The 18,205-nt window shown below is 40.9% G+C and overlaps 1 protein-coding gene across 2 annotated transcripts in view; it reads left to right on the top strand.

Moving 5' to 3' along the window:
- mib2 (MIB E3 ubiquitin protein ligase 2) overlaps positions 1–16,420 on the top strand; it is a 52,466-nt gene extending 36,046 nt beyond the window's left edge. For both annotated transcript variants that reach the window (XM_044351203.1, XM_044351204.1), the window contains 9 exons: positions 280–428; positions 550–706; positions 2,603–2,757; positions 7,996–8,122; positions 8,298–8,558; positions 11,771–11,949; positions 12,164–12,357; positions 12,902–12,967; positions 13,516–16,420. In XM_044351203.1, the coding sequence (XP_044207138.1) occupies positions 280–428; positions 550–706; positions 2,603–2,757; positions 7,996–8,122; positions 8,298–8,558; positions 11,771–11,949; positions 12,164–12,357; positions 12,902–12,967; positions 13,516–13,757 (1,530 nt within the window). In that variant the 3' untranslated portion in view covers positions 13,758–16,420. The remainder of the gene's footprint in view (positions 1–279; positions 429–549; positions 707–2,602; positions 2,758–7,995; positions 8,123–8,297; positions 8,559–11,770; positions 11,950–12,163; positions 12,358–12,901; positions 12,968–13,515) is intronic.
- Positions 16,421–18,205: the final 1,785 nt, after the last annotated feature.

Here is an 18,205-nt window from a genome sequence, read left to right on the forward strand (position 1 = left end):
AGAGATTTTTTTTTTAAATTAGTGAGAAAAGTAACATGTTGTACAATTAAATTAAATTAAAATAAAATAAATAAGTACATATTTGTAGTGTTGTTGATTACATTTCTGCTTATCCATGGTGATGACTACACTACTTATTAGGATTATGTATCATGTGTGTGACGAACGTGGCTGCTGTTCAGGCTCAGATTACTTCCAGCCAGTCTAAGTTCAGCTGTGTTAGTGTCCAGGCCATCTCCTCCTCTAATGAATATTCAACCATGTTTGTGTTCCTGGCAGGTGGATATCAAGAACCAGGGCAAGACTGCACTGCAGGTCGCTGCACACCAAGGTCACATGGAGGTGGTGAAGGCCCTGCTACAGGCCAACAGCTCCATCGAGGTCAAGGATGAAGATGGAGACACAGCGTTGCACTACACTGCCTTCGGGTGAGGACGTGGTTTGAATTAGCTTAATTCAAAACACTCTTTGGACAAGTTGAGTCATTCAACAGAAATGAACGAAAGGATTAATCTGTGTGTGTGTCTTTGCTTGTTTGTTTCGGTGTAGTAATCAGGCAGAGATCGCTCGGCTGCTATTGAGCAAGGGGGCAAATGTAAACCTTCTGAACAACTCCATGTGCACGGCGCTCCACATCGCCGTCAACAAGGGCTTCACCGACGTGGTGCGAGTTCTGACAGAACACTCAGCTGATGTCAATCTCCAGGTGAGAAGACCTGCCATGCTTACTATTGCAAACTACCCTTTGATTAAAATGTCTCACCTTATAAACCCTGATCTAAGACTTTGGTTTGTTTTCTGATGTCCATTTTCATTTTTTTAGCCATTTGCATCATGTGTGATAAGAGATGTTCTTTTAGGCAATAACCCATAGATGGTTTGGCCTGTACCTAAGATTAAGTAATAGATACATATGTTTTACTTTAATTAAAACTATACTGAAAGTGCCTGAGCAGTGTAAGTTAATTTTATACACTGTAAAACCACCAATATACTATTATTGAACACATGCTCATTATGACAGCAAACCAATATCAAAACATCTATAAAAACTCTGTAAAACTACTTGTGCAACATAATCCATGTGTCAGGGATCAAGAAATCAATTTGAATCAAGTAATTTCTTCTACAAAACCCTCATCCAGCCCCTCTCTGGCTCACTTACTTGTCGGGAGTGATCACAGAAGGAGCTCAATGACTAAGCATACAGCCAATGACTGGGGCTCAAGCTGTGAGTGAGAGTCTGGGTAGCCAATAAGTGACCTTCTCTGGCAGAGTCAGTCATTTGCTCTACATATGTCATGTGCATCTCACACATTGCCCTTTCAAGCTGTCATAAACAGAAATTCAAACATTTATGGTATCTGACTGTGACCCTGCATCATTTCAGCCCTCATTAAGGCAATTTAGTGTCTCTTTTAGGGCATTTTCCAGACTGTCTAACATGCCTGCAACCAGGCCTGGAATTCACTAACAGCATTTTTTTCTGCTTGAGCAGCGAGGCTGCTCAACTAAAAACATGGAATAGCAGCCCAGAGTTTGTTTTTGTTTGCATGTGGAAAGTGCACGTGTGATTTGTTTGTGTCTTTAAAAAACAATCAAAAGAATAAGAAAGCAAATAAAGGCTGATTTTACTGATTTTACATAGGGGTGTCTATGTGTATGTGTATGTACAGAACCAGTCAAAAGTTTGGGCACAGTTTGTCAATCAAATGAATGGGAAGGTGTGTCCAAACTTTTGACTGCTACTGTATCTACCATAGACTGTATATAGTCTATGGTAGATACAGTAGCAGGCTGGAAAGCTTTGTCAGAGAGAGAGAAAGCTTGTGAATGACAGAAATATTAATGTTATTTTCTGATTGTTTCACGGCGGTTACGTTCTAAAGCACAAATAAACAACCATCAAACACTCAACAGGTGATTTACTGTGGAGGCAGATGCTCTTTTGGTGCAATCTGGACATGCGACATGTTTAATATTAACAAACTTCGAAGAAACAAGCGAACGGCGAGCTGCTCAGCTCCATGTCTGAGTACAGCGGGGGGCTGTTTGATATAAACACTGTCACATCACAACGGGGCGGGGCTTCTGGGCTCTGACCTGTGAGCATAATAAGCACCTGGCCCGTTCCGAACAGGCACGTTTTGAACGGGCACTGCACTAGTTTTATAAATGATACTGAGATTTGGTAATGGTTTCAACCAATAACTCTTTTTTGTATCTTGAGCTTCCTGTTGCCTCTAAAAAATAGAGGAGGAGCAACCTCTTCTGCCTCTATGGACCAGCCTCCCCTGTTATAGATGTATTATAGATATTCAACTATCATTGTCATAGTCATATGATATAGTACTATAGATATCTAGTGGTTAATAATGCTGTTTTGAAAACAAAGTTCAGTTTCTCTCTACTAAGCAACTGTAATTGATACGATTTCCATCATAACAAATCTAATCTGCTAATAGTATTTTGCATTTTGCTGTGTCATGTCTCAACACGCCTCAAGAAAAGACCCAAAAACCTGCAGAACCACTTTAGCTTCTGATATGTGCAACAGCCTCACTCACTGTGCTGCGTGTCCATTTTTCTCTCCCCCAATCAGGACTCATATGGGGACACACCGCTCCATGACGCCATTTCTAAAGATTTCCGCAATATTATTGAGATCCTGGTCGTGGTGCCCAACATCGACTTCACCCAGCAGAACCACCGAGGATTCAACCTGCTGCACCATGCTGCCCTCAAAGGAAACAAACTGTGAGTAAAGATCATAGCTTGAACGATGAGCCAGATGCACATAGTAAGTAGGAAGTTAAATTAGGAATTGACCACAAAACATAGTGGGAAAAAAAATGTCTTAACTATGTATTTTTTTAGAGAAGTTGTGTGGGTGTTTTCTCAAGAATACAGTTGAGGTTTTCTTGGTGTTAACATCCAGTGGCATTAGAGGAACTGCATCTTATTGTATGTTTGCAAAGGCTTCGACATTCAGCCTTGGTGGTTGTCACTTGGTAGAAATTGAGTTTAAGAAACATTCCACATGTGACTCAACATGATACATAATGACAATAATGGTAAATGTGGTGATAAAGTTAACATTAGGAACAAATCACCAGAAGTCTGGAGTGCTGTTAACTAATCAATAACTTTAATTATGACTTGAGGACTTAACTCTCTTTCTCTCAGTCCAGTCAGGATCATCTCTATTATTTCCAGTGTTTTTTTATATAAATCTGGACAATATAGAGTGATCTTGTCAGCCACTCAGTCTGGACAGACGTAGGTGATAGCCGTAGTATCCAGGTGTGCATTCTCTAAATCTAGCTTGTTGTCAAGAATTCCTCTAAGATGTGTGAAAGTCATTGTCAGAGTGTCATGTCCATTCCCTTCAATCTGCTCAGTTGTTCAGTGTCTTAGTAGTTTAAATGCAGGTGTCTGATGTGAGCTTTGGAAATGAAGGTTATAGGGGTGTGTGTGTGTGGGAATCTCTCCTGTGTGTTCAAATGGGGACTCAAAGGTCAATTCTCAACATTATTCGTTACAGACAGAGAGCTAATCTCCCACGCAGCTTCTGCTGCTGTCAGCAGGCTGCTATTCAACCATCTAGTTTCCATACATGTTGACCTGTCGTTCAAATTTTTCCACAAACTATATTTAATGTAGCAAAGCAGAGCTTGAGGATTTGGGATTCAGAAGTGAGGAAAACTTCAAAAAAATCCAAACAAACTCTAAACAGGGAGCCAATCATTTTTCCCAGGAAAGACCTACAGTATTCAGCACTGTTTTTAACAGCAACCCTTGAAGCTCTCATGACTCGGCTAGAGGTCATGTCACTGCTGTGCCTCAGTGCTTATTTAGAAAGACGAACGAAAACACATTTATTTTTATGAAAATATCAACTATCATGCCTTAATTCCCCCCCAAAATGGCTGTATGCATTGTAATCCTTGCTAAAACCGAGTCTCCCACAGTGACACTATTGGAGAGCTGGTGAAAGATCTGTTCAGCCATTTTAATTTACACCGAGGTGCTTGAGGCCAAACATCAAGGCTGCCTTCCTGACACCTGTCACAAAGGCTCCATTGTCTTGTGACTGCATTGGGTTTAGGCTGGTTGACACTGGAAGTGCTTAATCGCAAACTGAGCCTTGACGGGGCACCGACCAGACAGGGAAAAACACAGTAGGTAGCTGAATGTTCTCACAATGATAAGGTTTCTTCCCTCAAACACAACTGTTATGTCTGTCTCCTTTTTGCTGTGCCCGTGTCCTCCTCTGTGCATGTTGCATCACATCAGCTCCCACACACCCTGAATAGCCTGGCAATGTACCACTGTGGTAAAAGAGAAAGAGAGATATGAAAGATATGACACTCTAAGACTATGTACACTTCACCATCAGATCATCATAGATATATTGCATGCATCGCTGCAGCTGACTAGAGTTGATTTAATCTGTTATATTAGTTTCCTTGATGCTTTCAGCAGTACAATTGATTTATTGCAGTTCTATGCTCCAAAAACCACCACAACAGGTGATTTATTTGCATTATTTCCACGTAAAACGTATCTTTCTTAAGTAAAAATCTCAACTGTGTTGTTTCCAATGCAGTCAAGGTCTTGTAACATGTCAATGTAGAGGCAGATCATTTTTCTAAGGTAAAGGAAATATCATTTTTCCACCTGTTTGAAAAATGAAAAAGATATTAAGTCTTCTTACTGGACTGAGTGACTTCTAAGTACTGATATTTTTCACAGTACACAAAGTCTGCCTGACCATGGTGAGGTTCCTGCTTCCATGCTTCAGGGCTTTTACGACCTCATTTGAACTTTCCTTCCCAAATTATAACAAAACCAGGCGATGGAAAATTGTCCCTGGTTCTTTTTTAAGAGGTGCCATGAAGAAAAGGAAGCAAGAATGAAAAACACCAGCATCCCCATAAATTTCCTCCCTAAAGCGATGCCACTTCATTCAAGGTTTCAATCAGAGACTTTTAAAGTTTGCCTGATGTAATTTGATGGATAATATCCTGGAAACTTATATTCCAAAGAGTGGGAGCCCTGTTATTGTCATCAGTTAAAAATGTCAGGCTGTGAGTACATTGCGTGGTTGGTTATTTGCCTGCAGACTCTGCTTGTGCCAGTCTGTCAAGTACTAAACCAGTCAACAACCAGCCCTTTCCTCGAGGCTGTAGGAGCTCAGCTTTTGTAAAAACCCCGAGAATTGTCCTATAAAAAAACATATAAACCCAGGGCTGCTCTCGACATAAGTGCAATATATTGATAAATGTCAACTGAGCAGAGAAAAAAAAAGACTGTCTGCAAGCAATAACTGCAAGTCAGAGAGGAAAAAGAACGGGCGTGGAGGCCGCAGTAGACAGTCATTAAATAAATGTCCGATCTGTTCTGGCAAGTGTCATATGTGCAGTGCTGGGAGTTTCTGCTGCACTCCCCAGCATTCATTTAGCCTGACATCAGCCGCTGCACCAAAAGTAGAGACACAGGATTTACAGTGTTCAGGATCAGCTTGGTTCACCGGTTCATTCATATATCATCAGCAGGCAGACACTACATTGATACCAGTTTTTTCTTACTTTGTTCTGTCTTAAATACAGATTATCATATATAGTTTAATGCACTCAGGCATCAGATTGAAGACGACTTAAATCTTTGTGGTGTAAATAAAGGTTAATAGTATTTTAAAGTTTTTTTTATAAAGTACAAGTATATAGTTATGGAGTTTCATTATTATATCATTATTATATTACGTCATTAATAGTTTATCCACCTTTTTTATGTACAACCACCAAAGTATGACATGTACCTTTGCCTGGGATTTTTACTGTCCTCAGCTTTGAAAGTTAAGACCGTCCATAAATTGATTTTTAGTTTCATGCAACACTGTTTGGAGTTCCCGTGAGCAGATGTGGCCCTTTTTTGGTTTTTTGAGACAGAAAGAGGAGAATGTTTTGTTTATTAGAGTATTTATTTATTGTGAGGAAATGGAAAAAGAGGGCTAGAGGCCAAGTACACAAACAGTCCTGGGAAAGAAAAAGAAACGAGGCAAGCAGCCAGATTTCTTCTGGAGTTTTCAGCCTGATATAAGAGGCAAATGGATGTTCATGATGGTTTGTCTGTTTACTGTATTTACTTGAAAAGAAAGAAAACTTGGCCATCTTTCTCCCTCTTTCCTGTAATCTCAACTGCTCGTAGCTTCTTTGTTGTTGCCTCACTTTCACTAGATCCCTTTTGTTCCACACAACACATTGTTTTCTTCTGTTTTCTGTAACTTCCACTTCTTACTTACTCTTGTCTTTCTGAGGTTATATTGTGCCTTTGACAGTACAGTGTAAAATGTCGGACACACAGCAGATCAACTTCACAGCATCTCATAGCGAATTATCCATGGAATCATCATTGTTTTTTTCCCTTCCTGAGTCACATTTACTCCCTGTTTCAGTACATTTCCTTTACCAAGCTTTGATCAAGGCACAAGTTACAAAGACGCATGACGCAAACTCACAAAAATAACTAAATGATGACTCCAGTCTCTAGAAAAGTCATTACCAGGGTGCCCGAGATGCCCTCTAGCTGTTGAATGTGAGAGCATGTCAGCACAAAACTGAATATTCATGAACACACAAGAGTAACGATTATGGAAATAATGCAGAGAAGTGAGGCATAGTGGGTAAAAAGGTGACACAACTGACATGACTGTTATTCAATCAGAAAGGCTTCCTCAGAACCGTGAGGTTGAGCTCTTTAGTCAAATGAATCTTCTCTGGAGATTCAGTCAGTCATGATTATAAAGAATCTGAAGCAAGCACAGCATCTCCGCCTATCAATCACCACACACCCACACGCAGAGCTGCATTGCAGGTACCAATGACCTCCAGCACAATGTCTCCCCAACAGCCTTCATCCTTAATAATACAAGCCAGAGGAGATCCTGACCGTATGTGACTATACATGTAACAAAGCACCTTATGCTCTCAGTAATGCCTTTAAAATGTATCAGCAATCTGCTGCTAATGAGACTGCAAACCGTATAATTTGTTAGTTACCTTAATTAAAGCTGCATTAACAATGCAAAATAATGTGTTGGTGGTCAAACCAGTTGCCCCGTAAAGGATCAATATGGAATAATTATCTGTCCAGTGATGGAAGTTAATGTTAAGAGGCTGGAAATAATAAGCATGCGTTGTGCTTCATTTCGATACATTTTGCTGAAAACTGACAGCAGAATCCTTTACCAACATGAGCAACACCAGTATTTCCAAACAGTGAAATCCAGCAGAGCTAACATTAACATTAACCTAACATCCATAGAAAGCTTTGGTCATGTCACATGGTGGCATGCCAGCTTCCTGGGCGCTCGGTAAGGCTGTCCGCTTCAATTTCACACGTCATAAAGCAGGCTCAGCCACAGAGCAGAGGACAACTCAACAGTGCTGCTCAGCCTCTCACACTGCAGCATCAGCCCGCTGCGTGAATCACAAAAAAAAAGTTCTAATAATCTTTCTTCACTGAATGTGGCCTCATAATATACAGTTCTGCAGCCTTTCCCTTGTGTTAACACGCATATGCATGATATCATACTCTGGGGATGATTCAAATTTTGGAACTTGAAAGATTTGAGCATTTAACGTGTACATGTACATGTGTAACACCTTGGATATAGGGTTCAGTCTTTTTCATGTGGGTTAGTTGGACATCAGGAGGTCAGTTGGCTGTATTTAGTGTGAACTGGCTGTCTGTTGGAGTCTTGGCCTGCCGTATTGTGCCTCAGTGTTCTCTTGTTAGATCGGCTTGTTAACAACTCTGCAGCAGCTGGGTCTCTGTCCAAGCTCATGTCAAGTACAGTGAGATACAGGATAGTATTCGCTCCATATTGTGAGAGGTGTAGGCTTCCATCATGTTAGACTGTCTGCAGTGGTATTGCTGTAGATGCACTGTCCCAGCGTTAATTGAGTCTCGTGTTGTTTGTCCTGGCGACAGGGCCACAGAGAAAATCCTTGGCCGAGCGCGGCAGCTGGTGGATGTTAAGAAGGACGACGGCTTCTCCGCGCTGCATCTGGCCTCCCTCAACAACCACCGTGATGTCGCCGAGATCCTCATCAAGGAGGTGAGCCGAAGACAAGAGCAAATCCTGTTTTCATGTTTTTTCTTTCTTGCAGCTTTTCCATTCTTTGCTGAATATGGAACAAACAAGCAGTACACATTTAATTTAATGAAACATTTGATTTCCCGTTATTATGTTCTGGAGGAAATTGATCAGTTGTTTTACTCCTCTTCCCCAGGGACGCTGTGACATCAACATCCGCAACAACCGCAACCAGACGCCGCTGCAGCTGGCGGTGACGCAGGGCCACACTGACCTGGTGCAGCTGCTGGTGGCTGAGGGCGCCGACGTTAACATGGAGGATGAAGACGGTGACACGGCGATGCACGTAGCCCTCCTCCGCCCGCAGTTGGCCAATGTTATGCTCAGCCCCGCTGTGGGAACCAGCAGCACGGAGGAAAGCAGCGAGGGGTGTTCCACCACATCGCTCTACTGCAGGGTGAGGACTGATGGGGAGTATAGAGGGGAGTCGGTTGTCAACACAACACTTTATTTTATCTGGTTTAGGGGAAAACTAAGGGAAATAAGACAAAATATAACTTAAACTGACCTGATTTTCAACAGTCTTTTTGTCAAAGTTGTGACATTTTGTGCATGTTTGTACGTAAGAAGAAAGTAATGCACTTCACCAAGATTGCTACGAATATATCTGCCTTCACAGAGACAGATAATGTGACTATAAATGTTAAGTGATGCATTACCACTGAATTTCAGGGTATTGTTATGACTAAATGAGCTGAAGAGAGATGAGTTAACTGTCAAAAGTTGTAAAGACAGGAGGAAAAAACAGCTAAATAAAGAGAGTATAAATAAAGGCTGAAGAGAGTATTTCTAAATAGAATCCACAGTAAATATAAACTAAAGGAAGAATACATGAAACTTTCAAAGAGGAGTAAATATAGACTGAATGAGGGGTAGATGGTGATCCAAAGGCAGGTAAATTAAGACTGAAGGTGGGAAGATGGATTAATGTGGTCTTAAGGAGGTACAAACAGGCTCATAGAGGGGTAAATAAAGACTGACGGGATAAGAAGAGACTTAATATTGAAGCAGGGAGGGAATGGTAAACAAAAACAGAATGAAGGAATGTGAGGGTATTTGCTTATAGTCTGGGGGTTTCATTTAGGATAAAGGAGTTAGCTGGCTTTACCTGGTAATTGACGGGATGAAAGGTAAGAGGAGGGAAAAGAAGTGAGTCAAGCGGGACGACTTTAAGGAGAGGGTTAACTGAGGAGAAAGGACTTGGCTCTCTTGTGTGAACAGGGCAAGAGAGAAGGGTTTACGGAGGAGAAAGTAATCAGGTAAGAGTGGGGCTGTGGGATATGACCAAAAATCTCATATCCCGTTAACAATACATATCACTATATAGCACATTTTCTGTGAATTCGTCTGTCCATCTTTTGCGCGGATTAAATTTCTCTTCTTGGCTTTTTACTCGCAAGCTTTTATTGCACTTACAGTAACGTAACGAGCGTAGCTGTCATCAACTCCAGCGCTTCACCTGGTTCACTGTCTCTCCTCTGCTCCGCTGTGTGTGCAGCACACACGCAGAGAGCTCAGCCCCGCCCTCGCTAAACTGCAGAGGAGAGAAGAGAAACAAACGCGACCATGAATCACAGCAAAACGCAGTAGAGACTCTCACACTGCGCTGAAATGAAACAAGTGCACATAAATTAGGTAAATAACATAAATAAACATAGTCTCTACAGCGTTTTGCCGTCATTTATGGTTTTGCTACTCTCCTCTGCTCTCTGTGGTTCACCGAGGGTGGGGCTCAGAGGAGAGACAATGAACCAGGTGAAGCACTAGAGTTGACGACAAATACGTCACTATGTTACTGTAAGTGCAATAAAAGCTTCGTGAGTAAAAAAACCAAGAAGACGAATTTATTTATGTAATCCGTGCAAAAGATGGACAGACTCCAAATAACGAAAAATATTGAGTGTGATTTGTGACACAACGGAATAAACAATAGAGAATAATATGAAACGAGACATTTTTCTATCATCACATGATATATATCATCATTCACAGCCCGAGGTAAGAGTGCAGTAAAGTGGTGTGTAAGGTAAAGCAGGTTCAATACATACAATTAAGCCTCAGCATTCAGGATTTAAACTCGTCTTTGATTACCTCGTCTTTGATTTCAATCTCATATCTTTAAAAGAAAGTACTGGCAAGAGACTGAGAGTGATGGTATGTTGAATGGAAAGAGGAAGTGCTGAAGGGTTTAGAGGTGAAGAGGGCCCACTTACTGTAGTGATATAGATTTGGTAGAGAAGGAGCTCAGGGTGTACGGTGGGAACACACCACGTCATTTTCCCCCCAGGAGGATGTCTTGATCCTGATGTCTAAACCTTGGACAGAAACCACACTCCATTAATCTAAGGAATCTAAAAGAAGTCATGTGCTATTATTCATCCTCAGAGGCACAGATATTACTGACTGAGACGCTGAGTCCTCAGGCCTCCCTCTGGTCTATCTGACCTTAATGTGACAATTTGACATTTTGAATTGTAATCTGTTTTTCTCTGTGAAGTCATTCTGTTGGGAAAGATCCCACTCAGTCAGTCACCACTTCAGTCAACAAATACTATGTGCAGCTATGTGAATATTCATTATGGCAAAGCAAGAAGCAAGCAGGCTGGCAGAAAGAAAGCTTTTATGAAACAGTTTTTTTAAATTAAACTAACATTAATAGATTTTTTTTGGCCACTTGGGGGAAGCACAGCAAGTTGGAAACACAACACTGACATAAAATCACCTTATAAAGTTGATGCGGCTAACGTGCTAGCCAACAATTGCCTATTTTCACATATAAGAGACATAAAACAAGATTATCACAACATTAATCTGGAGTTGTATTACAGGTGACCTGACGAATGTAAGTTCAAAATTGACGAGAGCAGCTTTAAACACCCATGGGAGGATTTCTTAAACGGACGTTAACATTGTAACTGTATCCACCTGGTGATGGGGATCAGAAATCTAATGTCTCTTTTAATCTCCTTCCTGCTTTTCAAAGAGCTGATGACTCACAAGAACTAGTTTAATATTCCTCATTAAAAAACCTGACTCCCTGCTTCTTTTTTTATATGAGCACTTTAAATACTGTTAAATCAGTAGGTGTTGATATCATTGCGCCAATGAAAAATGTCCTTTCTGGTCTACATGACCGCAAACACTGCAGCTCCTCTCAACATCCTGGGCACCTGCCAGACCAACACGCACACACAAATACACACACAGCCATGAAGGTGGTGAGACTTAAGTGCTAAGGGCTTTTTTGGCCACTGTCAGCAGATGAGTTATTAGGGGAGTTCTTCACTGCTGATTAGATTTGGGTTTGTGTATCAGCCTTAGCTGGATTGCACTGGTTTTACTTCAATTATCTTTTTTGTTAGTTTATAATCAGCTGTGTCCTTGACTAAGTTTCAGCTTCTATCATTGGCACAAGATCAGTTCTTATTGAGAGCATGTTTGTTGAAAAGGGTTTTAATACTCAGTCCAAGGCCCACTGGCATCTTGTTTTCCTAGTTTTATCAAGTGGGATCGTGAGCAGGACCAGCTGTATCTTTGTTTTGACACCATCTTCTCCTTTTTTCTGTCTTTCCCATCCTCTCTTCCCATCGTCATCTTCTGTATTGACAGCTGAATGCTTCGGGTCTTCTGGGGAATACCGAGCTGAGTGTCGGCGCAGCTATCGCTTGTTTTCTAGCGCAGGAAGGGGCTGACATCAGCTACGCTAACCACAAGGGCAAGAGTCCTCTGGACCTGGTGGCAGACAGCTCCATGCTACAGCTCATCAAGAGCTTCTCTGAGAAACACAGGTAGTTGTCTGCAAAAGCAGCACTGAATATGCTAAATATCACATTGATACACCAAAGAGTATATTTTGAGTGACACGTTCACCTTGTTTGAAACTTCCACTACCTTTTTACCTGCAGTCAGCTGCTTCAGAAACAGTGTTTTAGGCAGCAGGAATCATTTGAGAGTAAAAAGAAAATGTTTTTTGGCTCATTATAATGTTGTGTTGTCTCTCAGGTTGCAGCGTCTGCAAGCCATCACATGTGGACAAGGCCTGAGCAGCGCCAGCCTGCGGCGAGTCCACACTACACCCAACACCATGACCAACCTGGTTCTTCCTACACCTCCGGGGCCCAGCGAATGCCTCATCTGCTCCGAGCTGGCTCTACTTGTTCTCTTCTGCCCCTGCCAGCACAGTGTGGCCTGTGAAGGTGAGTGGAGGGCTCTGTGATGGGCGGAGGAGTTGATGGAGCCATCGGCAGTTGAGCCACACTGTTATCAATAGGCTGATAATGTGTGTGTCTGTATGAAGAAAAGCATATAGAGAACAAACATAACAGAGATTTAAGAAAAAGGGAAAAAAAAGGTGAGATTTTGAGGTGTATTCAAAATCAAAAAGAAGGCATAACAGCACACTCTAATGTACTTCTGAGGTGTTATAATTGTGTTAACAACCTAGAAACTTAGCTCAGTATTCCTCAACATACATTTATCATGTACACACAGTGGCAACAGTTGTGCAAGAACTCCCCTTTAAGTGTGTTTACACTTCTGTCTGATACCAGTTAAAAAGACAATATTTATCTCAAATCAGTGTTACAGTAGCGCTCTGCTATGTGATATTTAAGAAAATAATATCACAGCAATGTCGAATACAAACAGAACAGAACTCTTGAGAACCTTCTCATCTATTGTCCATGTTTCTTTCTCTTTCTCTTGCTTATCTTCTGGCTGACCTGGTTCTTGTCTTGACAGAGTGTGCCCATCGAATGAAGAAATGCATCAAATGCCAAGTCACAATCACCAAGAAAATTCGACAAGGTAAAAACAATCCTCTTTTGTAGGGTATCAAAAAATTCCAGATCTTCTATATATATTCATGTTTAGGGCAGAAATACTCCTATGTCCAGCATGAATCCTTATGAACAGCCCGGTAGTGATTTAACAGGTTTGTTTAGTTTTTGAATGGAGGAAACATGCAATTTGTGATGTGCATGTGCTGTCTAGATGGTTTACTGTGTTCATCTTTTTGTGAACCAGTTTTGCTTTTTGTTGTTGTTGTAATAATTTACACATTGGACATTTTTTTTTATTGTGTGAACATCAATAATCAGTCGTCCTGAGGCGTTAGCGAGACACAGCTTTGTACGGTAGATTAGAGCACATCTAAATTAAGAACAAACCACCAGTGAAACTGTCAGAAATATTGTGTCATGTTTTATCCATGCTCTCAAAATCAAATCGCTAGAGCCTACAGCTTTATCTTTGAAGCAATAGCACAGTAAAACAGCTTCATCTTACACAAAACTACACAGCCTGACTTCTATTAGCATGAAGATGTTAAGTCACGTTGATTACCCTCTCCTCAGACCAAACGGAGGTGGACTGCAGCCCCGGTATCGAGAACTCGGAGCAGCACAACCTGCTGGAGCAGCTGCAGTCTCGCTACCGCCAGATGGAGGAGCGAATCACCTGCCCCATCTGCATCGACAACCACATCAAGCTGGTCTTCCAGTGCGGACACGCCTCCTGCATCGACTGCAGTGCCGCGCTCAAGACTTGCCCGATCTGCCGGCAGACCATCCGCGAGCGGATCCAGTTGTTTGTCTGAGCTTCTCTCCTCTCAGCTCTTAACAACCCAAAGAGGATGTAGGAGGGGGCTGGAGGGAAGGGGGTGGGGGGTGAGGGTGGGAGGGGGCAGCTGTTACCTTTTGAAGACCCAGTGACGATAAAGATTGCCACCGCCCTACACTTTGTCTGCCTGTCACACCCTCCTGCTTGTCCCCCCCCCCCCGTGATCGAATACCCACTCGGCCCATAGGTTGCTTTACTAAGACGCTGCGTTACATCGCTGAGAGTCCGCTCTTTGTTACATTTGAAGCAGGAACATGTCAATCACATTAACTTATTTTCAGAAACAATACTGACGTTCCTCTCAGCCCGGCGGGAAGCAGAAAAGGCTTAGTCAAGGCTAAGTTGTGAGGTGACGCTGCCATTTTGCATACTCTGCTCGGTAAGCTGTAAGAAAAAGGTCCCCTACCTCTTCTCTCCTTCACTCCCACCCACCCTCCACCTCCTGTAATCTGTCCTATCTTTGCTGCTTTAAGTGGATGTCTGTTACCCATCATCCTCTCTGGCTGTCTGGCCTCCTCTGTTTACAAGGCTGCACAGAATCAGTCCCCGTCTTCTCGCCCCCCCTCCCCCCTCCCGGCCTGTCCTGTGAGTTACGTTTGCTATCATTTGTATCAATCTCTTAATAATCAGTGTTAGTCTCTGCAGAGGGAGTTGGTATAACTAAAGGCTCTCTATATATTCCCCAGCCACTCGCCTGTATGCAAGGGGAAATACACACTATATATGCATGAATATATGCATATTGTAAAGCTGAAAATGACTGTGTCGTCATGGGTGATTTGTTGTCGTTGTTGTTTTATTTCTTTCTGGTTACATTTGTGGTTTTTAATGTACCAATAAGTACAGATTTTTATTTATGTGTGAAAGGTGGTATTACTTAGTAATGTCATTTTTTCAGTTTGCGTTTGCTTGGATAAAAAAAGGTTTTGTTTCTACTGAAATTCACCCCAAGCCTATGTCCTCTACTCAGGGTATCAAATCATTGAAAGCACTTGTGATATCCATACAAGGTTAAAGAGCCCAACCCCCCCCCTCCCCTCCCCACCCCACTCACACACCCACCATTACAGAGCTGCAGAGTATCAGATCATTTTAGTGCAGGGTCACTGAAAGAAATGTCATAAAAGTTGTGCGTAATGACCCAAGATTACAGAAGAACTACCCGGTTCACTTTATTAACCCTCAAAATTTCATTATCATTAGAGAAATGAATGTTTCAATAATTTCAGAGGAGTTTCTGCAACAAAACTGACATTTTCCTCTTAAAAAGAAAGCTAAAAACCTGTCCTTAAATCATCCCGTCAGCATTGTTTCTGTGTTTGTTTTCGGACCGAGAGCATCGTGCTGGTCTACTGTGTGTTTCTGAAGACTACAGACTGCTGTAGAGGTCATCAACAAGCACCGGGTTCATGGTTTAAAGGAAGATACTTGTGTTTTGTTATTAACCATAAAGGAAATTGTAAGATATAGAATCAGAAGGGCAAAGACATTGTTGCGTTGCATCTCTAGTTCCTCATCTACCTTCCCCATCGAGTCATTTGAGAAGAAACCCCCCCCTCTCTCCTCTGGAGCTCTGGATTGTACATCATCTTTATCCTTTCTAATGTTTTGGTGTGTTTTCTTGAAGGGCTTATGCATATGAGAAAAAAAATCGTATCTATTTTAATCTTTATTTAATTTTTATTTTCTATAATAAACTTCCAGAGACAGGAGGTTTTTTTTTCTTTTTTGTCTTCATTAGATCCCAAATTTTGGGAGAGCCAATGTTAAATATGTACATTTGAATGTCGGGGGTGAAAAAAAGGATCCTGTCTCACTCTGCCTTTTTTATGTGGAGAGTTTGTAAAGAAAAAAAGATGTAAGAGAAGGAGCTGAAGAGACTGAGACGCGTTTACCACGAGGTTTACTTTGAGGAAAGTACTTTTACATCAGTGCCAAATCGCATGAGGATGTGCATGGGCATGCACGCCCGAATTTATCTAGACGCACTATGCTAAACCCCTCCGAGCTCAAGTGAGGGTTCAGTTATTCCAGCAGTGTGAAGGAACTAAAGCTAAGAAGCAAACTTTAAACGCTAATGTATTTTAGTTCAAAATCAGAAGTATTATCTCAGCACACTCAGTTACTGGTGTTAGATGTCGAGCTAATGGTGTTAGCCTCCTAACTTACGCTGTAGTGCTCTGAATCTCATGATCTCAACAAGTGATACAACATTCACTTCCAAAATGTTATCAGTCCCATATAGTTTGGAGCTTTTTACAAGTATATATTTATATTTTGTGAGACATTATCAATCAAGGGACACGTTTCTTACAGAAATTTCAACATTTTAAGGATTGTCCATTGGTGTGCTAAGTTGGTAGGTTTACAGGCAAATATTGTATTATTGTTTTAGAAAAAATGGGGAAGATGTTTGAGGTTTTTTTTTTTGTGTCTCCCCCTTAAGGAGGTTGCTGTGAGGGCGGGAAACAATTTATGTATAAAAACACAAAGCAGAAAATGTTACTATTGGTGTTTGTACAGTTCAGCTCTTGGAGTTCTGATGTTGGCCTTACTGTCCATTCCTCCTCTGTTGGTGTTTTTTCAGTTGTATTCTGTACAAAAATATTTTGCAATAAATATGGAACTGTTTTCTAAGGACTTGGTGTAGATGGAGTTTCCTTTTTTTGCTGAAATAATAAGTTTCATTTCTTCTTCTGGTTATTTCGGGATTAGTCCAGTCATTGTTCGTGGGAAATCGAGTCATCAGTTATGTCCAGATATATACAGTCACAGAGTTTATGTTAAGCAGCTTCCACTAACTTCTGATTTTCTCCTTCAAAACACTTCAGTATTTTTGTGTAATTTAACATCATTTGACTGAACTCCACAGGATCAAATTTAGTCTCCGTAGATTTTAAATGTTGAATCCATTTTGACATGTAGGACTGTCTGCATACACGGGAGGATAAAGTGTCAGTTATATACGCTGCCAGTCACACAGAACAGTAGCACAAGTTTTGAAGTGTCATTTAAACACATTGTTAAACATGAGCTACTGCTCATACCAGACCAGTTAAGACTGTAACGGCAAAACCACTGAGTGTACTGAATATAGCAAGAATGTGTTTTATTGCTTATGAATTTCAACATTTCATTTTTAGGAGAAAGACTGTTTACTTGTTTCAAATGTTACAGACAAACAAGCCTGAAAAAGTGTTGTAAATGTAACAAAATCAAATATCTTAACAATGTGGAAATAAAGAATAACCTCTAGATATTTAGTATCCAGTGAGACATCAACTAAACTCATTTGTGAGAGTTTTGATGGTTTGAACTACATTTACTGACTTCAGTTTCATCCTAAATAGTTATAATAACTTGTATTTTCTTTGTTGCAGCCTGATATTTTCCCTCCACCGATGACAGCTGAATGTTTTAGTGATTTAGGCAGATAATTACTGCCTCTCATTATAAGTGTTTCTCAAAATCAAAGTCTTTTCTCCCATGTGAGGGCCCTGTGATGTCATCTGGGAGTTTGTATCTGTTAAAGGTTTCTCTTGATGAAGGACTGACAATTGACATTGAATATTTTGTTACATTTTTTTGTAAAGCACGTGTAATATTACAGCATTTTCTTGACCTATTTTATCTCCCACTTGAGGTTCTCCTCAGTTCATGTAAACAGCAGGCAAGCGAGTTGTGTTTGCTGTAACCCATTTAGACTGGCTGGTATCTGTGCAACGTCTCCAGTTAAATGCTGCTGTGTGCCACTTCTTAGTCTTAATTGTCTTACGGCTCAGATGGCTTTGGCATATGACTCAGCGCTTTAGCAGTGACGTCCTCTCTGAGGACAGCGTGACTGCTTTGGACGCTGGGACCAACCACGACACTCTGCTATCAAATCCTTGTTTTGCTTTTATATTCACAAAGATCAGACAGAAATGTTCAAGTAACCTGCATGAATTCAGTGTACTGATATACAAGATGTGGATGTCTGTATTTTCACTATTTAGTGGACTAAGAGTTGTTGTTTAGTAACTTTAAAACATAAAAACCTAATTATTTCTATATTCAAAGTATCTAACACATATCCACTGAACTAATGGTTTATATTTTGAGAAACTGGTTGCATCAGTGTGACATGATGTCCTCTAGTAGTCACAGTGTTGGCCTTGATCTGCTAAATGTCTCATAAGACTTTTAACTTGTTGCTTTGAAATATGATTTGGCTTGTTATCTCAGAATCGATGAACTATATACTATTAATATTATATATAAAAAGTTTCAAAATTTGTGTTTTCTTCTCAAACATTTTTCTTGGGTGCGAGTGAAGTAACGGCCTTCTCACTCTTTTTTACATATTCATATACAATAAGCAGTTCCCTGTTGTCCACTTCTGTTTTTGACTGAAGTTCTTGTTTATCTCACTGTAACACACTGGCT

This window comes from Thunnus albacares, chromosome 5, assembly GCF_914725855.1.
Source record: "Thunnus albacares chromosome 5, fThuAlb1.1, whole genome shotgun sequence".
Taxonomy (NCBI): domain Eukaryota; kingdom Metazoa; phylum Chordata; class Actinopteri; order Scombriformes; family Scombridae; genus Thunnus; species Thunnus albacares.